General features: G+C 35.2%; 1 protein-coding gene across 1 annotated transcript in view; it reads right to left on the minus strand.

The window, feature by feature from the left end:
* LOC118742641 overlaps positions 1 to 27,486 on the minus strand; it is a gene marked incomplete at its 3' end in the record, with an annotated part of 67,704 nt that overhangs the window by 20,692 nt on the left and 19,526 nt on the right. Inside the window, 8 exon segments of the mRNA XM_036474858.1 lie at positions 1,132 to 1,205; positions 2,866 to 2,994; positions 3,143 to 3,289; positions 3,775 to 3,912; positions 10,051 to 10,489; positions 11,345 to 11,490; positions 20,798 to 21,048; positions 26,073 to 27,218. Coding sequence (XP_036330751.1) covers positions 1,132 to 1,205; positions 2,866 to 2,994; positions 3,143 to 3,289; positions 3,775 to 3,912; positions 10,051 to 10,489; positions 11,345 to 11,490; positions 20,798 to 21,048; positions 26,073 to 27,043 — 2,295 coding nt within the window.

Here is a 27,486-nt window from a genome sequence, read left to right on the forward strand (position 1 = left end):
AATTGTAGACCAATTTACTGAAATATATATATATTCTATACTAGTAGATATAAAATGTAATAGAATATATTTGAAGAATTTTTGGCTGTTGCAACCCACTTTAACTGGTGACTAGACAGTAGCCTCGGACCAAACAGAGATTATATTTTATCAAAAGTGGCATATAGACGAGAAAGGTATACCATATACAAAGAAAAAAAATTAGAGAGTTGCCACCTGTTTGAAAATTGAAGTTTAAGGAAATTGATAAAATTGCAATATGGCTGTTAAAAGAAAGAGGCTTCAAGCGAAAATTTTTTGTATGGAAATTGCCACATGTTTGCAAAATTTTTATTTAATTTAATTGATAAGATAAATTAGATATTGCAGTGGGGGTATTAAACTGCAGAGGTTTAGGAAAGTTTGCTGCCGAAAATATTTTTTATTATTTGTAGGTAAATTTGGTAATTGCTCGCTCGCTCTTACAGCTCAACCTAATTTTACCGGCGTGAGTTTTTCAACGCACGCCTGCATGTTTTTCACATTTGATCAACCGAAATCAATTTGGGTGCGTGATTTCTCAGAGTTGCGTTTCTGTCAAATTTACAGAGGTTTGTTGAGCAAAATTTGAATTCATAGTCGCGCCAAAATGTCAAATGAGCACAAATGTCAAATGTTCAATTTCGGTTGGGCCCATACAAGTTGTATGTGCATGAGAAATTTTTGACAGTAAACTTCCGGCGTGCGTGAATATTAGGTTGGCCTAATAGCTACATATCTTGAAAGAGATTTCGTTAATGATGTCACAAACTAGCACCGAACACTCGTAGAAGATATTTGCAAATGTATTTTGTTATATATGTTTGGTACTTCCGATAGGTTGAAAGTATGATGTATGTATACACGCATTTTAATTACTTTTTCGTGTATTTCTAGTTGGCTCATGCGATTTCATTCGCAAGTTTATTATTTTTGTATAACTATTTAAAATAAAATGTTACTAATACAGTTCAAAGAAAAATAAAGGCGCATAGGTAAATGAATTTCCACCGGTATATCTCTGTAACTTTTCCTTTTTTCCAGCATACTTTCATGCATATCTTTACATTTTCTATGGAATGTATTTTTTTCACAACATTTTTTCATACTCACCAAGCATTCCAGCGTGGCGCTCTGTCCGTACTCAGCATAAATCATTTGCCGGTAGACTGCAATCATTGGCGAGACTGTGTGTACGAAATGAAATAAAAGAGAATAAAAATTACATTTTTACAGTTAACTACATATTTTTATTAACTTTTGATACCAAAAAAAAAACTGTGTTTAAAATGTATTGTAAATAAGCGAAAGGTTTTGAAATTACAACATTTTTCACTAGTAGGAAAATATTTTTAGTTTTGTAGTGTGAAATAAATTTTTCTACCACAATTTATGCCTTCAGCTGCTAGAGGACACTCTCTCACTTAATATACATACATATGTACATACTATGTAGTTATGTACGCACGCTAGGTGTGATCGATTTTTGTATTTATGTAACTAAGCTACCTGATATCGGTAAAATAACTCTAAAGGGCAATACCCTCGAAGTAAAAGAAGAGACTAAGTATCCCCATCACCTGGGAAGCTCCCTTAGCTTTCGTCTCCCGGACCGCTGTAGCCGTACTACTGATCCTAAATAAGTGCAATATTAGATTGTTAGCTTCCGTTATAACAGGACAGTGCCTAATTGGCAGGCATGCCTATCGACTAGGCATACATTTACAAGACTTTTGTAGAAGCTGTCAATATGAAGAGGAAGAGGAAATGATTCTGTACCTGTTGTGCTAGTGCCCTACTCTATCTAGACAAAGACTCTCCAGTCTTGGTAGGAAATTCCTCGACAACTTGGAGCACCTTAGATGCGTGGGAATCAGGGATATTCTAAAATGCCTGCAAAATTTAAAATGGTTTTAGGAGGGATTGGGAGTTGCTGATCCGACATGCGGCATCACATTTCGTCCTGAGCCTAAGTGTGTCTTACAGACGACCACGACAACCTAACGTAACCTACGCATAGACCTGTTAGTGCCTGGCGATACTAGATGAAACTCGATTTTTATGAGTTGAAATAAACATCACTTGGAGTATTTATGCGTCGGGGGTCTTTACAATGGGATACACAAACAATATATCCCTTTTAAATGCCTTCGAGGTGTCCTCTATGATAAGACCCATAATTAGGTATGTATTTGTGGTGTGGTGGAGCCGAATCTCAATCAAGAGCATGGTACATTTGCTTTCCAACCAGCCACCGTCTTGGATCCGAAATTTTTTCTAATCTTAATTCATATAGGCAATCGGTTACCTCGAAACCCTCTACCCACTAGGCGCCCAGACACCATTGTTTTATATAAATTCAATCAATTTTTAAAGATTCAATTTTGAATTCAACTTCAAACTCGAAACCACCTATCTCCAATTTTCCTATGTACCATAAATTTACATTTTTGTTGCAAATTCGGCCGCCATATTGTATCCACCATTTTGAATTTTGAAAAGCTGATTTCATATTCGTAACCAGCGACCACAAAAACCACTGCATACCAACATTGAAGTAAACCCGTCAGTATTTATAACATTTTTTCTGTGATAAAAGCCTACAAGGATTTTAGAAGTAAGAAAAAGTTCTGAAGTGGTGGTGCGAAACGTAATGGTGCTCCTGTGTAATTTTTGCTGAATCAGCAATCGAGGCTTTTTGAGAAAAAGTTTATTAAAAAAATGGCAACATGAGGGTTAAATAATTTACAAAAAAAATTTTATTAAAGGGCTGCGAAAAGGCATCTTACGGATTAAGAGAGAAGCATAAGCCGAGTCAATGAAATGTCGAATTTTAGATATACTCACAGTAAACATGAACGAGAAAGGTAGCATTTGCAACTGGCACCAAACCATTATCCGCAAAGCAAGTGTAGGCAGCCATCTGATGTCGAGTAATATTTGTGAATTTCAAATAAGGTCCACTAACCGATGACACTGAAATCAGCAAAGCGGAAATATTACTACTAGTTTATTATAAAACATAATACATTAATTTAAATTACAGCGCAATCAAAAATAAACAATCAATGATACACAGTCCTACATATGTACATATAAATAAATTTGAAATTAATGTACTTACTTTCTACGCCATTAATATTGATTGTACGTCCGTCATCGCGTCGCCACTCAACGTGCGGCATGGGATTACCACTGGCCGCACAGCTCAAATTCAACGTCTTACCCTCCTCAACAATAACAAAGCGTTCGATGTTTGGCGCATTAATATCTGAAATGGGAGGAAAAGTGGAAGGGTGTTACATAGCATACGGTGAATTTACATAAGTATTTGAAAGAAAGTTTAATTCTAATTGGTTTGAAAGATTACAAGCATGATATAAATATTTCAAATTTTTTTTATCATGATTACAAGCCAAATGCGCAATGCATAAAGGATGTCATCAAGCAGCGAAGGAAATCGAAAGGAGTGAAAGTAATTGAGCTTCTAATTAATCATAAATCAATTTGTGTGTATTCACTTGAAACCGATAGGTAAAATAATTCCAAATGTGTAAATATTAATTAAATTTGATTTGATACATTGTAAGACTGCTTTGTTTTACGTTATCATACATAATTTGAAAAGAAAAATTTATGCATACACTACATATGTACTACATATATGATATATAGATATGATATGTAGATATTTATGTATTAGATAAACACACTACATATTCATAAATGCTCGTTATAATATTATTATATATTTACCAGCAATCGATGGTGGAATGAGTAAATCATTGGAGAAGCTGCCATTTAAAAGTTGTACCTTCCATGCATTTATGCCAGGAATTCCCGGAGTTCCATCTTTACCGGACTTACCAGGTCGTCCACGTGGTCCGGCAATACCTGCAATAATGCAATGCTTATTTACTCGATATAGTGCACAAATACATTACATATTTATATACGAATATATCAAAGTTTATAATGCAGAAAGTTCATAGGGGAATGAAAATTCGTACGATCCTCGAACGCAACATATGCAAGGCAAGGGAAATTTTTGGGAGGCCATAGGGATTACACAGCACTCCAATAAAATCGAAAAAAGGTTCTTTTGACCATACCAGGAGTTTTACATGTTTTTGGGGTCGCTGAACACGATTCTGAAGTTCATTTTGCGCCATCACGTCTAATCTCAAAAAACCTGGCGAACTATACTATGTGAATGACGAAATTTTATAAGGCTTAGTACCTTAGGATTTAAGAAAATTATCAAATTTATATAACACTTAGTTTTCAGGGATTTTTGAGGTTGCTGATTACGACGTTTGAGGTGCTTTGTTGAACTCGGCCAAATTCGCTTATGCGGTTACAGCGCCAAATAAGAAGAAGAAGATTACGAATATTAAGTCAGATTTTCAAAATTAAATATGGCGGATGCAATATATCTGTCTAATTTGAAAATATGTTTTAATTCTTCTGAAATTGAGTTTGGTCCGCCATTTTGCCATCTCGGCAATTTTAGTCAAAAGCAGGGTGAATGGTTCCACCAGGATTAACCAAGAATTTAAAAGGGATATCAGGTTGTTTGAAATTACCATATGTCGACAGACTACTGCTGATATTTATAGAGAAACAACTTAAACCAACATAAAACAAAAGCACTACGGGGATCACAAATAACTAAAAATCTTGGTATTACTGTAAGAGTCACGACACATAAAAATTCCGTTTTGAAGTTTTAAATCTCATTTAAGAATAGTGAGAGCGGACGTGGCCCACTCAAGCAAACCAAAGAGAACAGAATCATGCTCATTCTACGCCGTTGTTCCTGGGTATTGGACCTCGAGAACAGGGCTCGAATCATCACATACGATATCGTATTACTCGTCACGTAAAAACACATTTTTCGGATTATGACATACGTGAACGAACCCATTCAACTTATACGACTGACGTATCACGTAATATTCTTTCATAGGGTTTTCGATCCATGAACGGATGTTACGATTCGAGCCCTGTTGTATACCAAATTTTATAAAAACCATCTTTTTGGATTTTAAAAATCTAGCTTCATATTCGCCATCAGCGACACCAAAACCCCTTCGTTATCATGGGTTAAGTAAATCCGTCAACATTAAAAAATAGTTTGCGATTCAGCGACCCCAAAAACAGCAGTTAGTCTGGTCAAAAGAATTTTTCATCAATTGTTTGTTTGTGATCCTGATTAAAAAATCAGTTTGATTTTCGTAGATTAAATTTAAAACTCCTACAATACAGTGAAAACCTCGATTTCGGCGCTTAAGTTTTCGTTCTCATTATATTAGCTGAAAGGTGATTGAGCTTGTCTTTTGTGAATACGAATTGAGAAAAAAATAAATAAAATGGCCGAAGACATGGCTGCCCAAAGTTTCCAAAAAGGACTATATGCATTCTTGTTCACCATTTTGTATTCACCATCTTGAATTTCTTTAATCTGACTATGGATTTCTAATCAACGTTGTCTAAAACACCTGAAAACCAATTCTTGTCAAATAGTTAGATTGCATGAAGTTTTTGAGGGGATAGGTCATTTAAAGTCCTGAAGCAGTCAAAAAGGCAGCTTTAGGCAGCTGATTGTACTTTTATCAAGTTTTAAAGAGGTTATATAATACTAAAATACTGTTCTCCGTTTGGAGAAATTTTGAGTATTTTTGTAGGCCTCTTAACCCTTTGTTGTCCCTTAAATTTTTTTTCGTTTAGCTTTTTTGAGTGTCATAAAGAATATGTTAACCGGAGGAACTATTTTTTATATTTTGTATAAGGTCATATCTATGTATATGTAATATAAAAATCCTAAAACATTGCCTAAATTATTTACACAGCGTAAAAAAACCTATAAATCAAACACTCTTTAAAATTATTCAAAAAATCCATTTCTAACAATATACCAATTTCCCCGATTTTTCTTGAAGAGTTTATGGCATACAAAGAAATTAAATTCAGCTTTTAAGGGCTTCCATGTATTTAGCTAATTAGACAAAATATAAAAAAACTTTTTGAATTTTTTCCGCACATACGGATTTTCTTTAAACCAAATTTGACAAGAGACAGCGGAAACTTGTTTCCAAATATAAATATCATCTTTCCTTTCTTTTGAAAAAAAGACATTGGGCTGTGTAGATGGCACTACATTTATTGCTGTAGCAAAACCATTAGACCGCCTTCAAAAAGTCAGTCGACGATGCCATAGGAAGACCTTGAAATTGGCTCATGCAAAGAAAATTGGAGGTCGAACCATCAACGCCCGATAACGCTTTAAAGTTACTTTAAAGTCCTATAAATTCCTATAGACACACACAGCCACGAAAGCAATTTAAGGGAAAAATGATTTAAATGTTTTGAATTTTATACGGAAATTGACACAAAATAAAAAATCATTTTCCATTTAAATTGCTGGTGAAACCGGCTGAAAGACTTTCAGATTTCAAAGATCCCTAAGAACTTTCTCGGCCATTCGAGGGTTAAAGACGTGCTGGCTGTATATATTCTAACTACTTGGCGAATAGCATGCGTTTGCCGCGCGGTGATCGATGACTAAAAAGCACAAAAAAGAAAATTGTTTTATTTTTAGACATTCATAAAAGAACAAAGCCAAGGCTTAAATGTGTTTATTTCTGCCCTTAAAGGTCCCAAAAAATTACGAACGCTGAAGTGAGAAGAATCCCTAAAATTCCAAAGAGGCCGCTAAAAATATCGAAAAATCGCCGAACATGTCTTTATATATTTGCCGTATCTTTAAAAACTAAGTAATTGCATTTTCTTAAAATTTATTTTAATAAATCGAGTAAAAGCTGGGAAATTTTCTTTGCTTTTTTTAAAAATGTATTTAAATAAATCGAGTTAAAACTCTGAAATTTTAAGAAAGAGCAATTTTTTATAATACATTTACACTAAGCCTTAACTGCAGTTTATGCCTGTCGGCAAAAGGAGATCACAGCTCCGAGGGGGTAATTTCTCATATTAAGTGCAAGCAGTTGAGACCAAAAAGGCTCAAAGTAAGAAATGAACTTTGCTGATCACCTTACGTTAACGTTATTTGCACTTACCAGGGCTCATAACTGCAATTAAGCGCTTGGTGGAAAAGGGGTATTAGTTGTAACTCATAGGGCCCAATATATGAATCTATATAATACAAATGTTTGCCTCAAGGCCTATTGCAGACTGCCGCATTTTATATGTGCATTTGATACCGTAAAAGCACACAAATTCGTATACAAAAAATAGCTACTACCCTCTAGCATCCCATAAAGAACACAAAAAAGCAAAGCTTTTTTCTTTATTGGCAAATATTTTTCTTTACTTCTTTAAGAAAAAATTTACTTGCTCCTGACAACATTGAATCAACATTTCAGAAGTAACATTTCAGAAATGTTCGAAAAACTCATGCTGGAATAATACCATGCGAAAAGCTTTTCCAAAAACAACAAATAAACACAAACGAAAATGAGCGAGGAAAAAGAAAAACAGTAAACAAACAATGCCAACAAACAGCATCCAAGAAAAGAAAAAAGATAAACAACATTGAAGCTGCCGTAGCGAATACCTAACAAGGATATTCGCAAAAAAAAAACAATCCTTAGATTGGCAAAACAAGGCCAAGTTATGGAAACAAATCAGAGCAAAATCAGTATGCAAAAGCCAATTTAACAAAGGAAAAAGTCAAAGTACTCTAAATTGCGCCGCATCGAAGTGGCGAATTTAGATATTCTTTTAGCAGCTCCTAAAACTATGCAACTACTCCCAACTATAAATCTCCAACTCTAACCAGCAACTGAGAAAGTAATTTCAGCTAGTCGGAGAAAGTAATCATTGCTGTGTGAACTCATACATATGCAAATGTAGTATAAGCGTTTAGGTTAAAGCATTTTCCTTTAAAGGACGCAGTACGACATTAAGAAACCTGTAGTGAAGCCAGCCCTTTAACTTGCATGAAGTACAAACATACATATACATATTTATACTAGTACAATAACTGCGCCATCCCGATAAGCAAGAACAAATGAAATTGTAAATGGAAACGAAAATTCATAATGGCAGCGTGTACAAAAGAACGCATTATTTATATTTATTTTATTTATTTTTGTCCCACGCTAAAAGCATATATTGACTCTGCCCGTTTTAGTTCAATTATTTTTTGATTGCAGCTTCCACTAACGTTAATCTCTCACATAGTAGATATAAATGGAGGCCAATTTTAATTAAGCAAAGTAATGGTAGGAGGACTAGAATAATATTAGTCACGAAATCTGAATCAATAAGTTATGAGTAGAGCTCAAATATATGTGCCATCATAGCTATAAGCAAAATACAGTCAGCGTCAAAAAAATAAATACCCTGACGTTTTGACGGTTTTATTTATTTTTATTTTCCATGCCAAATTTTTCTTATTATTTTATAAAACTATAATTCATTCAGTCGGCCGCTGTGGTTTAGTGGTAAGCAGTGCGCGCTTCCACTCCGCAGGGCCGGGGTTCAAGTCCTGGTCAAAACAACATCGCAAAAAAAATATAGAAAAAAAGGTTTTTTTCTTAACAGCGGTCATGCCTCGGCAGGCAAAAGCAAACCTGCGAGTGTATTTCTGCCATGAAAAACAGCTTCGCATAAAAATATAATCGCCGTTCGGAGTCGGCGTAAAAGTGCAGGTCTCTCCGCCTCCGCCTTGTTCGACAATATCAAGGTGCACGCCAAAAATCGGTGGAGAAGCTCGGCCAACACTAACATATGTGTAAGCGCCAATCTATTATATTAATTCATTCAACAGCAAAACCTACAAGAATAGATTTCTTTAAAGAAAGAAAGAATTTTCATCAAAATTTTAAATCTTTCGACTCGATTTCATAGAAAAATTTTTAGTTTCAAGTTTCAAGTCGAAAAAAATTACCGTTGATTTTTTTTTTTTTATATTTTTTGTCGTGTTGCGCATTTCATTCCATATAACGCAAGAACAAAAGCTATTTTTATACAAAACTAAACAACTGCATAAATACTTGAAATTTTTCTAAGAAGTCGAATTAAAAAATGTTGAATTTTTGGTGACAATTTTTTGGTATTTCTTGCATTTTCACGAGCTGGGTATTTAATTCAAATAACTGATTAATGTGGTTTTTGCTTAGGAATGAACTGTATCTTTTAATAAGTAAATAAGTAAAATTTTGTATGAAAAATTTAAACAAAAATAAAATCGTCAAAAATCAGGCTATTCATATGTTTGACGCTAACTGTACTTATACTGATATACACTTACTGATATACACTTTGCTTATAGTTATTATGATATATATTTCTAGGCTTATTTTTTAACAAAAGAATCCCAGCTCTTTTCTTTATCTATGGAACGGTATTTCGAGCCACGTAACTGCTTTTACATAGATGTACTTGCGACAGATTTTTAGGGTCAAAATACAACTTCAGGTGAATTCAAAAACAATGTCCGACATACATATTTAGAGGATTCACAAGATGTTAAGCTGAGTGGTGGATCGCTAAATTTTTCCGCTTATCCCTTCATGTTTGGCATCTCTATGCTCATATTTCTACTCAGAATTAAAGTTTCAGTACTCTGGTGCGCAAAAAAGTCAAATTTGTTGAGAAAATCGGTACCGGCTAAAACGGAGATGCTTCTCTCAAACAAAGAGCAGACCGAGTTGATATTTATTGCCTGATCAGATAGAATGCTTTTGTATGAATCTTTGTACTAATCCAGATGCCCTTTGTTCAGAACCCAATTTTCGTCTATGGTTCTTTTACAGAGTACAGAGCTATGGAATGCTGACCAATGTTCGGCGTTCTTCAGTAATACCTTGAGACTTGAAGCATACCGGTTTATCTTCCTTTTAGGGCATGTTACGGTTGATGCTTTAAAATTATTTTTTAAAGTGCATAAGCTCCACTCTACGTCTCATGATGCATATTGTTCGATATACATAGATAACAAGGCTGTTATATCTTCTTCCTAATCCAAATTTAAAATCATTTAGACTATATTTACCCTAAACAACTTACCCTTGAGTCCTCGCTCTCCAGGTGGTCCCTGTGCACCCTTTGGTCCCGATGCACCATCCTTACCATCTTTACCGTTCAATCCATCTCGACCATCCAAACCTGGCAGCCCATCTTTGCCCGGTATACCATCAGCACCTGCACGGCCGGGTACGCCATCTAGACCAGGCTCACCAGGTACACCATCACGACCATCAAGTCCAGCTCGCCCCGGTATACCAATGTCACCTTTGGGTCCACGTGGTCCTATGGGACCATTTGCGCCATCTACTCCTCGCGGTCCTGGTAGTCCGACATCACCGCGATTGCCTTTTGGACCAGGAATGCCCGGCAGACCTGGCGGTCCGGTGGGGCCCTTGGCACCCGCAGGGCCAGGTGGACCTTGTGGCGCCGGTGGACAGTAGTCTTGAGTGCCTTTGCAGAATCCGGTTATGATTTTTTCCTGGCAAAAAAAATCAAGTTTTTCTATTTAATTTCAAAAGAAGAAAGCCAAATATTTTGGTATTGTATAATGTTTTCAACAGGTATTCATTATATTTCAAACAGGGACCGTAACAGTTACAACTTTTATTAAAAAATCGATCTTTAAAAAATATTTTTGGGCTTTTATTTAATTACTCCTTAAATAACCGTTATTTCTGACTTTTATTCTATAAATCCCGGGTAACAATTATTTTTGATTTTTATCTAAATAATCTGCAAATAACAGTTATTTTTGATTTTTAAATTATATGTCTTAGATAACAGTTATCGACGACTTTTATTTATAAAGCTCATTAATAAAAATCAGTCAGTGACCTTTATTTTTTAAATCATACTTATAAAAGTCATTTGTATAAGTCGTAGCAAACTTTTGTTTCCCAACACCGCCTTATTTATATTGATGACATTTAAAAGTAAAAGTCACAGACTGATTTTTATTGATGACTTTTACGAATAATAATCTATATAATATCTAAGACATATAATATAAAAATTAAAAATAATTGTTAACTTTTTTAAATTTTGCATAAAAATTGCAAGTAAAAATTTATTTTCAAATTTGAGTCTCGGTGAAAAAAGAAATCAATTGGTATGTATTTATCACTTCGTTGTAGAACATTTTCTTCATAGTGAATTTTTCCATGACAGTTTTAATCAATAAGTATTATGTTCGGTCCCTGATTTCAAGTTCTTTCGATTTAAATATCAGCCGTGCATATCAAAAAAAATTAGCATCACCTATCTTTGCATTCTTAAAGCTTAAGTTTAAACTCTTTATTTATGCTAAATACTCACAGCTTGCACTCTCACTTACCGGCACACGACAGTAGGTATTTAGGTAAATCCACTCATCACCTCCCGGCGCTGCACCCTTCAGCCCTGTACGTTTGCGTATTTCCTTATCCTGCTCTTCGAGCACTTTACGGTGATCCGGGTTGAAAAATTCAATAACGGGATCAGCTAAAAAGACCGCAAAAAGAAAATCAATGAAATATTTACATTTTCATGAAAATTTAAGTGGAAAGAAAAAAGTTGTAATGCGTTTCTGCACAGGAAAAAAAGGTAAGCTGAAGGATAAACTGAGCACACGGATACATACATCAAATACATAAAAAATGGCACTCAGCCGACCAAATTGCATGGCAGCGATTGAGTGAAGTGATGTAGTTAAGCTGAGGATGCTGGTCACACCTTTCAAGAATGCGCACAGGAAATTAAAAGGAGTCTGGCAATCAGAAACGAAAAAATGTAAATTTAAGGTGCACTTCAACTTTACATTTTTTTTAAGGGGCACTGTCGCCTTGCTGAGTGAAAGATATCGATGTTAAAACTACAAGTAGCTATTAATACCCATTTACATATGTATGTATGTACATTGCAAATCGCAGCTATCAGAGCAGATACTACTGGACAATGTCGAAAGGCGCATTGGGCGATTGTTCGGAATTTCTGCGAATTTAATGAGTATGTAAAAGTTTGTAACTCCTCTAGATTTAAGTATCTTTTCACAGCAAACATTTGTACATATTTATTTGACGTACAATGGTCAGATTCATTTATATATGGGTCATTCCATTGTGGCTGGTGAGACATTTTACTTCAGAATACGATCAATCGTGAATTATAAATATAACTATGTCGTCGGAACTTACAACAGCGAACAGCGAAAGATACATTTTGACATAGAACGATAACTAACTTACAAAATTGCCTTAACACAAATACCAACCAACGATTTCCTAGTTTTATGTAACTATCATTTGAATGAACACGAACAAACACTTAAATTTCACTACAGCTGTTTTTGTGTTGTAAAATATGAACTAGTTATACGCTTTCGTTCTCAATAAAAATTTGGCTCATAGAAATATTAAAAAATATTTAAATTTATGACTGGTGTAAGGTAATTATGCACGAAAAAAAACCTCAAAAAATATTCCTAATGATTCATCTAAACCATTTCTAAGTGATGAGAGATCTCGCATGGCGTCGGTTTTCATTTCATCAAATTTCAAATCTCCCTGTACAGCTAAAAAGGTTCTAACTTCAAGAAATAAAACCTGTTTATGGAAATTCGAAATAAAGGCGCAGATGTAATAACCTTCAAAAAAATAGATGGCAACCCTAATTAAAAATATTATCAGCCTAAAGCTTTCTTAAAACTCTTTCGTTTGACACTAATATTTCGATATTTGATTTACGTAGCTTGCACATAAGTAAAAAAAATTCGACTTTTCAAACAGGTGGCAACCCCTTTAGAAGTAATTTTAAACTAAAATCTTTTTGTCGTCGGGCATTGTTATACATATTTCAATTAACTTATGAATTAAGTAGAATTTGATTTTTTAAACACATGGCAACTCTTCAAAATAAAGTTCAGAAATATATTATTTTCAAACCCATTTCGATTGATACCCATCTTTATCCATTTACCTTATAAAATAATTTGAATTAAATTTTTTCAACAGATGGCAGCCCTCTTCTGGCACAATAAAACAATTCTAAATGTTCAATTTAAAGATTTCTTAACACTCGTTCGATTGATACCCATTTTTTTTATTTCATGTAACATATGTATAATTGAGCTAAATACGACTTTCAAAGCAGGCGGCAACGCTTTTAAAAATTTCCTTAAATATTTTTCGTCTGACATCACTATAAATATTTCAAGTAATTCATGAATTAAGTGGAAATTTATTATTTAAACACGTGGCAACCCTACTAAACATAGTTCTGAAATAGACTCATTTCCATTGATAACCATCGTATGGTAATTAATTTAATTTACTAAATAATTTTTATTTAACCCTTTAAACTGGGGCAACCTTTAAAAACATCAAAAATCATCTAAATTGTCAAACTCAATGTTTCTTAAAACTCTTTCATTTTTAATATTTCATATAACTTGGGTATAAAATAATATAATTCGACTTCTCAAATAGGTGGCAACCCTCTGCAAAATATTTCCAAACTACTGCTCTCTTAAACCTCTTTTTTCTGACACCCATATAGTGATACCTTACTTACTTAACAAATTCCTTTAATTAAAAATTAATTACATTTTTTAAACGTGTGGCAACCCGTCCTGCACGTAGTTAATATATAAAGCATTTTCAAAACCATTTCGATTGATACCCATATTGTAACAATTGATTTAACTTTTTAAATAATTTGAGCTTAATTTCTTAACAGGTGGCAACTCTTTTCGAAAAAGTAAAGTCTTATTGATACCTCATTTTTGAAAATCGAAAAAAACGGTACGGATCTGATGACCTGAACAAAAAATTCTTTCGCGTATTATATATATACACAGATTAGGACATTTTAAAATTTATTTCGTTTCCACTTTTACATGGAATGTCCGATATATTGATGTATAAATGCGTACGATGCACTCAGTTATTTATTTGATTTATATACAATCTTACATACATATTACAGTACATAAGTATATGCGTACGTATGTATATGTGTTTTATATAGGTCACGATCTCAACTTGTCATGCCTAAACTTTTTGAATTGAGAGCTGGGCTAAAGTTTTCTAGCAATCTCGTATAAAACTTTATTACACTTCGTCAAAATTTGCCTACAGATACTTCACCTTTGCGCCAACTTTAAGCGAGTTTACAAAATAAAGTTGACAGACGAATGAAATTAAATTTGATGACCGAAGGAGACTTGAAGTTGGGAATAAATAAGTGCGAATAAATGTGTCTAGTATATTTGGATAAAAGATTTGGCGCTTTATTTTCTTCAGTTCATGAGAGAAAATCGAAATTTAATATGAAGAAGATTTCTGTTTTCAGATATTTTTCCGCACACAAACGACGTAACTATGTACATGAACCTGCGCACAAGTTTTTTAAATATTTACAATATTTCTCTAATCACAGTTTTTTGGTAAATTTTTTGTAAATAAATTTATTATGCTATAACTACTACAACCGTGCTAACAATTCTAACAATTTTCATTCGAAATTCAACCATTTTTAATCAGAATTTTTAGGGTATGCAGTTTTATAGCCCATGACATTCTAATATAACAAAGCGACTAAGGATTCGCTATGATTTTTAGTAATTTTTTTGCCGCCTGTTTAACCCCACGTAATCAGATTTGTATTGGTCGATATCGATGGTTCGTGTTGTTCTCATCGCGCCAGTGATGCTAACGCAGGCCAGTCGGTGTACATTGCCGAACTTGACCTGCGTGGACTTCGCTTCGCTTCTTCCTTGGGTTTGGAGATGACATCATGCATCCGCCTTGCCAGTTCGGTCTAATGCCCAATTCCGTCCCATAAGCTTCCGGGAGGTGCAGAACAGAGGCCAGGCCTTTTGAATAGTTTTATCTGGGCGCGGATTCACGGATAATTCCTAGTTATTTGGCCTCTTTGGAGAAGTGTATCTTTTCAGCTTGAAGAAGTGGTTCTAGTAATTTTTCCCTTTTCCTTTTCCTTGAGAAAAAGACAATGCTAGTCTTCTTGGGGTTTACGTTTAAATCATTGTTGCTGCACAAATTGACGACTATGTTCACCGCGTTCTGTGGAGGTTGGAGATAGCATCTTCGAACCTACCTCTGATTAGGATGAAAATGTCAGCCGCATACCCTTAACGTTGAGGCCGTTTTCGCTAAGAAGGCAGAGTAGTTCCTGTACCACCATGGGCCCTAGCAGAGGGGAGATCACTAACTCCTGCGGGCAACCTTTCGTAGCTAAGAATCTGACTCTTTCCTGTCCTAGAGTGGAAGTAATGGTTCTAGATTTAATGGCCTTTGCTATACAGCGGCATGTGGTTTCATCAAACCCTTTGCGCCGCGCGCAATTGTGTATTAATGAATGTTCCATTTTGTCGAAAGCGCCCTCCACATCCAAGAAACATTCCACCGCCACCTCTTTATCCACCGTTTTTTTTCCATACTTTTGGCCTATGTGCGCTTTTATTCGAAACCTAAATGTTCCGGTACCGAGTATCGAGAGTATTGGATACTTAAAAGTATTGATTCAGCACATCACTATTGCTGTCAACTCGACTGTGACGTCAGCAAAACAGCTGATTCTGTCAAATTAACTGAGAGCCGATTAGCGGTATTGCCATCGGCGCCACCTTCTGTATTCTCTCCACCGTGGCATTAACCGAGGCCTGCGGAATGGTATGGCGCACTGCTAATCACCAATAACTTATTACTTATTTACCTTCAAAAATTTGTCCACTTCACAGCTGTATTGCAAACCTACGAGTCTATTTCTGCCATGAAAAACAGCTTCTCATAAAAATACAATCGCCGTTCGGAGCTGGCGTAAAACTGTAGGTCCCTCCGCTCTGTGTGACAACATCAAGGCGCACGCCACAAATCGGAGGAGAAGCTCGGCCAAACACTAACATATGTGTAAGCGCCAATCTATTATTATTATTATTAAACCTACAGAATGTGAAAACTTTGGGTTGTCTATTTATTCCTGGCCTACCTATCGGGTATAAACAGGTAGGTAATACTAATAATTTTCACTCATCTCTTTAACATATTCTATGGGATTTGCGCGAAAAATTCCCTAACACAATAAATTTCATACAAAGTAGATTTCATCCATTAAACAGATGGGTGAAGGTCCGTGCCCTTGTCGGATCTCCTACTATACAATAAAAGATAACTGTTCTGAGTTGAAATTTTAATTTTTAAATATTATTAAACCCTGATTAAATATTATTACAACCTGAAACTAATTCAAACCAATTGCCCTCATACGCTAACAGTTTAAATATCAAATTAGGATTCCATATTCTCAAAATCAAAGCTACGTGGCAAATTGCTTTCGCTAACATACACACCGACACCACCAACAATAAACAGCAAAAGCATATTAGGTACAAAATCTTTAAGAGAGGTTAAATGAGCGTAGCTACGGGCATTCGCAATCCCATTAACTTTTATTTCAAACAGTTTACTTAACAATTTCAAAGCGCAAATTGCTTACAGGCATACCTTGGTATGCACATACATACATACATGCATACGTACATATGTTAATATATACATATGTATATTAAAAGAGATAAGCTGAAAGCACATGTACGATTTGAAATCTAACATTGTAACAACCTCAAAAACACATTTTGGGGAAGGTGAAAATACATACCAACGTATTTACTTTGAAAAGTCAGCAAAATATGCTTACATTTCACTAATGACTTCAAAGAACAACGTATGTAACGTATTTAGATTAACATGCGTGTTCATAATAGATGTAAGTATGTGCATATGTGTACATATGTAAATTTTTAGCTCACTTTGTCAATGTTTTGCTATTTAAATGAGTGTTTGATTTCGTGTAATACAGTGATTACCTCGAAACTCTGCCTCTTTCTACGCATGGAAATTTACTGGGGCGTATACAAAGCAATTTACATAAAATTTTGCATACACAAATATTTGTACATACATACATACATATATAGATATTTAAATTCCTATTTTGTGGTCTAACGGAATGTACGCAAAACCACCAAATATCATTTTATTTGGATTAGATTGTTTTTTTTTCGTTTATTTGCGGCGCTATTTTGTGGTATTTTTTTTGCAGCCACAGAAATGCCAGTGCAAGTGGCAGATTTGTGAAAGTTTACTCAACTTTTTTTAATAAAATGTTGTCCATATTAATGTTCGAAGTTTACTTTGAAATGCTTAAACTTTTATGTGGATTTGTTATCATTTAAATAGAAATAAGGTAAAACCAAGCCATGTTAAATAAGTAGGTAGTAGCAGGAGAGCAGTTATTTTGAGTTTTTTTTCCAAATTATTTGGTTACTAAACTGTCATATGTATATTATAATTTTTTTCACAAAATTTTTTAATTTGCAAAATGTATTTGCATGTAAATCTTCAAAAACCAAACGATTGAAAGCCTGCCTTTGAAATGTTTGCTTAGCTAAGGAGCTTTAACGCTGATAACTGGGCTCTACAAAGGATGTATTGATGCTTTTGGAATGAAACAAATTTACAAAGAAAGAGAGCTGCACCAACTTTTATTATTATTTTTTTTTTATTTATGTTTACACTTCACACCGCCCACAATGATATTAAAAAAATAGCCTGTTTTATGACATTTTAGATATCATCATAAGCAACAACAAAATATACGTATGTACGTAAATATTGTTTTCGCTCATTTGCCTTGGGTAAATATATTACACTAACTGCTACCCCACTGCGTATACGCAATTTATGACTGCACATGTACATATGTATGTATGTATGCAGGAGTAAGCGTGGCCTTTCTTTGTAAATTGCGTACTGGGAGCACTTGCATTCGCCATAAATTTACAAAATATGCCGAGCGCCACCAAACCGTGAAAACTAAAATATTTATTTACATTATAGATTGTATGTATTGCGCGCCTAAAACTTACAAAACCCCGAAAGAGTGCATATTGAAATCTTTATATTGCGTGGCGTTTGTTTCTGTGGCCAAAATTAAATTAAGCACCTTATACTTTGATTTTGAGCTTCAGGCCGGTAATTAAATGAAACGTAAATTGGAATATATGTATATTTGTCAATTTTATTGTGGTTTATTAACATTTTATTTTAATATTGGCATTGAACTTTGTACCATGATTAATGGAAAAAGCAATAAAAAGTTAGCGGTACAAGTTATTGCTGCTATTTCGGATATCACCACATCTCCCTCATCAGACTTCGTTAGCGGCAAATCAGCTTCACTTGATAGTAAGTAGTAGGTTCAATAAGGAAATGAACTAGCAAAAATACATAGTTTACGGGGTGGGCATAGCTCAGTGGTTAACGCTTCTGACTTTGCACATTGATGCTGCGGATTCGATCCCTGCTGCAGTCTATAAAAAGAAGTGTGATGAGAAGATGTGGTGATCTCCGAAATAGCAGCTATAACTTCTACCGCACAAAACTTGGTTGCTTTTTCCCTTTTTTCCTAATAAACATAACCGTGGTACAAAACTCAATAACAGTATTAAAACAAATTGGAATAGTTTTATTAATTACATTTATTGTTGCCGATATATCTTTTTCAATCTGGAGGCATTTTCAGGATTTATTGGGTTGTTCTAATGAAAGTAAAAAAGTTACTTCCGCCAATAAAAAGCTACAATGGTCTGGTAGCCTAAATCTAAAGTTGATCTAAATCTGATACAAGATCCCCGCCAATCCTTCCATAAAGCTGCGTCCATTTAAAAGTTATTAGTATTTGCGTACAGCTGCCGCCTTCCACTCCGTCACCTTTTGAAGGGCTATTAGCAGGAAATGAGCTCCTGAAAGGCAGCTTAAGTACGTGATCAGTATTGCACTGGACGAAGGCAAAACTTACAATAATATTTGAGTTTCCACAGTCTGAGTCAGTTAAGCTCCCAATAATTCTAAATCTTTAATAGGCATTACACTAAGTCCTTGAGTAGGATTAATTCAAAGTAACTCACCGATTCTATAACAGGCTACTCGTTGTAAAATAAACGTACGTTCCTCTATCGAATTCCACCAGATGAAGATTGCCTAGAACATTACAGGCCTAACATAGGTATCACAGCAAGTAATATTGGAATGTCTCAGGTTCGATTTCTGCTTTGGCCAACATTAAAATGTTTTTCGACCAGCGGTCGCTTATCGACAGGCAATGGCAAACCTTCAAGTTAGGATGCAACTTAGATTTAAGGTACCTCTCTTCTGAAGACATCATGGCGTTCACCCCCCCATGAAAAAGAGAAGTTTGGACAAACACTTAACAAGAATATTAAGCCCAACAATTTATTTATATTTATTTATTTATATTTCTTAATGTCCTCAAAATTAAGATACGACGAACCCTTCTATCTACAATCAGTCTATCAGATATAATAAATTCTGTGTTACGAGTCCACTGCTTTCAAACTAAATTTAGGTAGCCTTGGATCAGGACACAAACGAGTGATAACGTAAACGAAGACAGAAAAGAGGATAATTAAGAAGCTGAAGACGAGGATAAATATGAACGGAAACGAGCACGGGATAAGAGTACGAAGACGTATGAGAAAGAGAACGAATACGAACGCGAAGACGAAAACGAAAACGAAAACGAATGCACATGCGAACACGAATACGAAGGTAAACACGAAAACGAGAACTGCCATTACAATCCCGATGACCATAACAATTAGCATTACCTTTACCATTATCTACCATTATCATTACCATTGCCATTACCATTACCATTGCGACTACCATATTACTGTTACCTTTACCAGTGCCATTACTATAACCAATAACATTAATATTACCATTGCCATTACCATCACTAATACCGTGACGATTACCAATACCATTACTAATAAAACTACCTTTATATTTTATATTTAGCATTTGCTTGAAAAAACACCAAAAAATTTAGTTTTAGCTGAAGGTAGTTCGAGTAACAAAGATAATTTTGGTTTACAGCTTATGTGTGCACGCAACATATCTCTTTCAACATGATTTTTTTGTTAAAATTTATAAAATAATCATTGTTTGCGGTCGTTACTTTAAACCTTATACTTCTTCACATAATTTACCCGCGAGCCTTTTTCTTGATTAATATAAGTCCATAAGTATAGTGCAATACAATCGCTCGTTTAAGCCACACATCACTATATACTTACTACTTCTGTACGCGCACATACTTACTACATATATGTAAGTAGTAAAATAAGCATCCTCTGCATAATAACGGATTACTCAAGCGTGCGCCATCGAACCGCCAAAGTAGATCCGTAAGCAAAATGAAAATGCATTGAAGAAAATGTATTGTGGCCACCACTAACGCTGTTGCAACCCAACCGAACACAAAATAAAATATGATGCGGAATAATGATAAAAGCAAGCTGATGGCTATTTGCAAATTTCAGCCACAAGGGACACGACTATTATAAAGGAAAAAAAAAAGTTTAAATATAACAGCCAAGTGACTTGTTGTTATAAATACTAGCAACAGCGGCAGCAAGCGCAATCGCCATCTCTGGTGGCATGATTATTAATAAAGAGTGTAATCATTTTTCTGGCGCTCATAAAAAAACAAAACCAAATAGATAATAAAAATTTATAAACAGCAACAATACTACAGGTAAATAAACATAGTGAACGAGAAATAAAAAAATTTATAAATAAACATTTTTCATTGCATTGCACGCCATTAGCAACGCCTTCCTTCCCCAGAGCACTCACTATCCCCACTCATTTTCTGCACTTTATCACATCACATCGACCTTCATCTGCATGCCTTTCAACTCACTTACCGTGCATGGACGCCGGCGAGGAAGCAATGTCACGACGTAGTCTTCTTGCAGCGTGACTCACGCCACTCTGCTCGGCCATAATTTTTCCATCATTCGTTGTCGTTGCAGTTGGCGTATCTGCAGCGTGTCTGGCATGGTCCACATACTTGCGCTCGTTTTTCACCAATGTGCCATCGCTAGCTACCATCACTGCTGCTGCCGGTAGTGTCGTCGTCGCCATTCCCGCTGCCGCTGACGGCGCTCGAATTGTGCTGGAAAGGAAAAGAAAATAAAATTTGATAAAAATTAAAGAATAACTCGAGAAGAGAAAAATTAAAAAAAAAAATAAACATTTTATCAGTGTTGTGTTGGAAGGAACCGTGCAATTTTTGTCATAACAATATACTATAAGTAGAGTAGATACAAAAAAAAAATTTGGGAAATTAGAGCAGCGGCGCCAAGAGGTCGAGACGCTGACAACCGGTGTTGCTTATGAATGCGGCTTAGAATAAAATAAAATTGTTAAGAATATAACTAAAGTGCATCATGCGAACGGCGAGGAAAAGGACAGGTTGGCTATCAAGCGGCAGAAAAGCTCCGCTAAAGGCGAAAATGGGGGACCTACGCAACCCTCCGCAGCAAGAGGGACAGAAAGTCAAAACGGGGTATGGCCCTCTCAATGGGGTACGTCTGTGGCAAACCTACGGAGAAGCCCGACCTGTTATTCCCTATGAATTTAGAGATTCCAGTGTGAACTTTAGAACCATACTGAACAGCAAGCTGTCGTAGAAACTCAATATGCAGCATGAACTAGTAGAGACTTGTAGTAGTAAATAAAAATGTTGCAAGTTATTTCGGGACTTTTATGTTGAGCATCATTAAATTTGAAAAATATGTCAAAATGACAAAACCTAAAAATTCATTGAAACATGTAAACAAGACAAATTCATACAAGACAATAGCGGCAGCACAAAAACAAAAAAAAAACACTAAAAAATTAAACACACGATGACAATCAGAGCACGAAAAAATGTACAACAAACACAACATTTTGACAATCGGCACAATTCGCCTTGAAATCAGCCGCTTCGGTAACACCACCTTGTATGAATTCGCCTTGCGGGTAAGCATTTGAAAGCGAGATTGTACGGCAAAACTCAAGTGCTAAGTAAAATAAAATTGGGCGGAGATTTTGCGATTGGAGTAGTGAGAAACATATGTAAAAGTTATAAACAAATTATAAATTCCTGTACGTCTGAAATAGATTGACAAATCGCATCTTAGAAGAAAGAAGAACAAATTTGAAAAGTAAAAACGTGAGTGCGATTAAAAATACTCAATTCTCTATCAAAACGTATTAATTATAAAATAAAATGAAAAGTTCAATAAAGGTTTTAATTAATTCATTTTGCATAAGCAAATACGAATGCAAATATTCGTAACATCCCTAATATGAAGCGTTATCGGTCGAACTTTTTAAAAGGGAATCCATTTAAAACGAAAACTTTTTAACTGCTTGCGCTTGTTTGTGTATATGTATCCACCCTGCATTAAAATTTAGAGACAGTCTGTTAAAGCGCTAGTTCCGCCCTATACATTTCAGAACTATCTCTGAACTAGTGCAAAACGGCTGCAGAGAAGGACAGTTGAAATTCTTAGTGTGCTAGTTGCGCTCTGTTAAGAAGTAAATTCACAAATTCTCAATTCTCGTACAATACTAAAATAGCTCAGCGAGTTCAAGTCGCGGTGCAGCCAGTTGGGATTTTCTAATTTAATAAATTTTAATTGTTGAGTGTCGCTCAAAACTTAAAGAGAAAATAATCAAATTTAATATTGAATAAAATAAAACAATAAAAATTAAATAAAATGCAATCTGTAAAAGAACAGCAAAATAAATAAAAAATATCAAAATACGAGTAATCAACATTTTTTTCATAAAAAAACTTATTGTCGCAGATCTTTCCAAAATGAATACCGCCTCTTAAAGAGCTAGTTCTGCGTTAGTTCTGAACTAGCGCGATTTACTGCAGGGCAACTATGCAAGTTGAGTACCTCTTTTGAATATCAAATTAGTTGTAGTTGGGTGTAACAAGCGCGAATAATGAATAAATCAAACATGCAATTCTCCTATGCCCTTGCCATATACATACATACATATCGTCTTCTAAAGTACAAAACGGCGTAACTGACATTTGCTACCAAAGATTTGATTTGCCCACACAAGCTCTTGGCTTAATCCTTATCCATTCGTCCTGAAATATACTAGCCTGAAATGCGATTGCTTTATAAAAAAGCGAACCATTTTGAAATATAAGTGTTTTTACTCTCTAGAAAATAATTGATGCAACTTCTCTCTCCGTCTCTCTCCTGTACTACTAAGCATTTTGCTATTTTCCTACGCTATTACCAGTTTTTTTTTTTATATTCGCTGACTCATTGCTGCATAAACTGTATTACATAAGTATTTAGTAAGATATTACTGCACGTTGTATTTTACGTGTTGCCCTTTGCGTGTTACAGGTTCAAGGTTAATTCGTCTTCGCAGACGGCTTTGGGTGGCTACATACATATGTACGTCAATGTGAACGTCGTCAAGCGATTTTAAAAGTACAGCTACGCTTCACAAGCAGCTCACACTTGGATATAACTAAATACAAGAGCGTGAGGACTGCCATCAATTTGTCTATCGTTTTCGCTAACTTGCATTTTGATGCTGTTTTTGGCGGCGTTGAACAAATTTTTGGCAACAGCGTAAGCTTATTTGCATTTTATTGACCATTTGCGCCAGCAATATGTTCTTGAATTAATTAAGTGGATTTTCAAATTGCTATGGAAACTCACTCAGTTCGCTGGAGGTTTTGGCATTATTATCGTAATGTGTGAGGTTCGAACACCACCACCCCGAAATGCCTGCGGAAAATTTTAAGAACATTTTATTTTCATTTCGTTAGTTGTGTAAACCAAGACACTACTCTTTTTATTTCCGTATAACTGTGTATGAATTTTCAAGTATTTGCGAAAATACGCATATCTTTGGTTGTTTGAATTTTAAGGCTTTCGAAGCTTTCAAAAGGGTTAAAATATTTGGACTCAAGTTGCTTCTTTCAACATTTTGCAAATTCGGTATCATTCAGAGTTTCAACGTGAGCGCGTTGTTACTGATCCACATTTTGAGATAAATTTAATTTACCTATTTGAGAGAACAAAAAGTGCTACGTTCCGAATGCATTCTGTAATAATAACGAACTATTTTAAACCGAAAAACATATAATTAATATATTAAAGTTCATTTCGACTATTGCGAGCAACATTGAGTGGGATTCAGATGAACAAAGTGTTTAAAAAATTTTCACTGAGGAAAAGCGTGCAGCATTCTTGAGCCAAGATCAAAAAATCTATATTCAAAACTATATTCACTGACTTCTGGTATGAAAGCTGATTCAAATTAATTCAAAATGCAGAAACCTTTTCTCGAAGAGTTTTTATTTAAAGGATTTACCCTCAATCCGCTGATTGAAGACTTTCCGGATTATTTAGAATAGTGATGATATTTAATCCTAGTGTTACCTCCGTTTATGAAGCTTCTCTCCAATTTCTTCCCCCGTTTGATCAAACCACTCCTGAACGGCACGTTGTAACATACATAAAAAAAATAACAGGGTAATTCTGGCAACTAACTTTTTTTTAACAGTAAAAATGTATAAATGAAGAAAATTAAATTAGAAAATGAAAACAAATAGTACTAAAAAATTTAATTAAATTAAAAATAATTTTATTTAAAAAAAGAAAAAGAAACAATTAAAAAAATTGAATAAGATCCTAAAAATTTAAATAAATAAAAAACAAATATTTTTTCTTTTTAAAACAATTAAATCTAAAAATCTTAAAGAAAATTAACAGAAGCGTAACACATTACATTTAAAAAACTAAAAATAAATAACATTTTTTTCTAAAAAGTAAATAAAATTAAAAACAAAATGCTTTTTTTTACTCAATAAAATCTAAAATATTAAAGAAAATTTAACTAAAAAACAAAAACAAATTGTAAAAAAAGAAAACAATGAAATAAGTTCCTTAACATTAAATGAAATTAAAAAATATTTTTCAAAACAATAACAATTAAACCGTTAAAAAAAGTTAATAAAAAAAAGATTATTTAAAAAGAAAAAATTAAATAAAACGAGTTTATAATAATTAAATTTAAAATAAAGAATCGGAAAAATTATATTAAAGAAGAAAAAATTTAGATTTAAAAAAAAGAATAAAATTCTGCTCCGCCACGACTCAAACTCGAATCTCTCAAATGCCATGCCTGTGCTTTGCCCACTCAGCTACTGCGACTATTAGAGCGACGCGAGCTAAATGATGTACAAGTGCTTTCTACCAAAATAAATTTTCACGACGACTGTTGGAGTGGTTTCTCTCCAAATAGCTTTTGACCACGATCGGTGAATGAGAGTGTGCTTTTTTTCTAAGACTTTTGCGTAAGAATAGCAAAAGCCTTTCGAACTGTCTTGTCATCTGTATTTCATTTGTCTTACGAAAGATTTAGCCAGAATTTCCCTGTAAGTATTTTTTACTCTTGCTTTTCTTGAGGTAGAATTTCAAAATGTGGAAATTTTTCTTTGAAAATTGATCTTGTTCAATACGGTCGCAGTGATCTTGAAGTTCTGGTATAATTTAGGGCAGCAAAATATTTTTGATACGACAACACTGCTTTCAATTCCAACACGGCATAAATATTTAGCAAACTCTTTTAATTACGCGCTTTTCCTATTTCTATAAATTGTGTGGATACTGGCCAAAATCTGATCAATTTATTTTTTTTATCTCCTTTGAACTTTTCTGGCTTTGAATATTACATAAGCATTTTAAATCAAGGATATAAAACTTCGCTCTTTGGTAAAAACTATTTAGGTGTAACAACAATTTAGCCGCTCATCGATTTTTCCTCTTCCACCCACTACATTGAAAGCTTCCTAATGTCTATTATGCCCTCCATTCAAATTCCAAAGTTAGCAATGACACGCCACCTGGTTATAATCAAATTACATTCCAATTTGATACATCAACCTTCGCAAATACCAATACGTGGGCCACCACGACACGGCGCCACTTCATCAAGCAGCCAGACTACCTAACTCCCAAGCACACCACACGGACGGTACGTGTCCCTGTGTGGAGCACTGTTGAATTTTGTAAATGCAATTAATCATCGCCTACAGAATGTGAACTCGCCTCGCCATATGAATTGTGTGTACCTTCATTCAGTTAATGGTGGTTCCAGTTCACTTACCTTTGTTGGTAGTTGGAAATTGGCTCAGCGCCTCCAAAGGCTCCATTGTACTCCCGTGTTGCTTGTTGTTTTTGTTGACCCTCTTGCTGTTGCAACACTTGCATCACAATGCCGCGCAACACATGCTCCGATGCGAGCAGTTCACGTTGAAATTGTTCTCGGAATACGAAATTCGCATCTGGCGGCGGCGGCGACGGCGGCGACGGTGGCGGCGGCGTCACAGTTATTGGCATTCGGCTACGTTTAGTTACTTCCCCATCCGTGCTGGTAGAGTGCACATGCGAGTAGAAGAGCACCGAAAGCGTGGCCACGGCTAGTGCGAGTGTGCCAAGGCACATATAGACCGCATACAATGAAGTGGGCGGCGTGGCTGCCGCAGACGCTGTAGGTGAACGCGTAGGCGGATTGAGTGAAGGTGTAACTGTAGGCGGATGGGTTTCTGCTGAAAAAAGCGAACCTTTATTTATACAATCGCAGTCACAGCGACAGCCGGTGAACGTGGCAAGCGCAGGCACTTTTGCCTTTCCCCTCTGTTGCGGTTCACTTTGTTGCCGTCGGCATTGGCTATTCGAAAGCGCATGCTGGCAATTTTTACATTTCGCCGTCGATTGCAATTTCGCGGCTGTCAGCGTTGTTGCCATTTTGGTCGCATTCACAGCGGCTGTTATTGTCCTGCTGTCGGTTGCAGTTTCCAGCAACATATCATCAATTAGATTGACCGTGGAGCTGGCAGTCGAGCTTGCCAGCGACGTGCCGGACGCATCAATTGGTGGCGTTGTTGTTGCTGACACATCCGCTTGTGGCGCTGCTATCGCTTCCGTTTCCGCTGGCATTTCGCCTAACGGCATTGTTACACTGCTACGTTTGGCCAGCGTCTCTTCGTCGACAGCAACACCACCTGCCCGCCGTATACTCTCCTTTTTGCGCCTTTTGGCTGCCTGCCCATTGAGTTGATTTATTGCCAAAAACATTTTTGCGAAGTGAGTTTGTTCTTCAGTTATTACAACTTCTTCTCTGTTAGTCGCAGCGCTTTATTGTGTGTAGTTGGTACAATTGTTTGTTGAATATTTTTTTTTTGTTTGCCGCCACTGGAAATCAGATTCGTTTTTCCGCTTTTGCTAAGCGATCGGTGAAAGTACGTTGTAACTGTAAAGAAACTGAGTGTTAAAATTAAATTTAAAATATTTGCATGTACATACGGTGGCGAGAATGTAAATAGGGAAAGAGAGTTAAGCAAATTTTGAGTACTTTTCTTAGATTAAAAAATTTTTATTATTTTTTTATGAAAATATAGTTAACTATTAACTAGGTACTGTTTACTAGTTAAATCAAAATATCAAACTTTATAGAACATTTGTAAAAATTTTACGAATTTTAACAAATGTCGATCAAACTTTTCAACTTTTTAGTCAGA

Source organism: Rhagoletis pomonella, unplaced genomic scaffold, assembly GCF_013731165.1.
Source record: "Rhagoletis pomonella isolate Grant_MI unplaced genomic scaffold, Rhpom_1.0 Rhpom_scaffold_00007, whole genome shotgun sequence".
Taxonomy (NCBI): Eukaryota; Metazoa; Arthropoda; class Insecta; order Diptera; family Tephritidae; genus Rhagoletis; species Rhagoletis pomonella.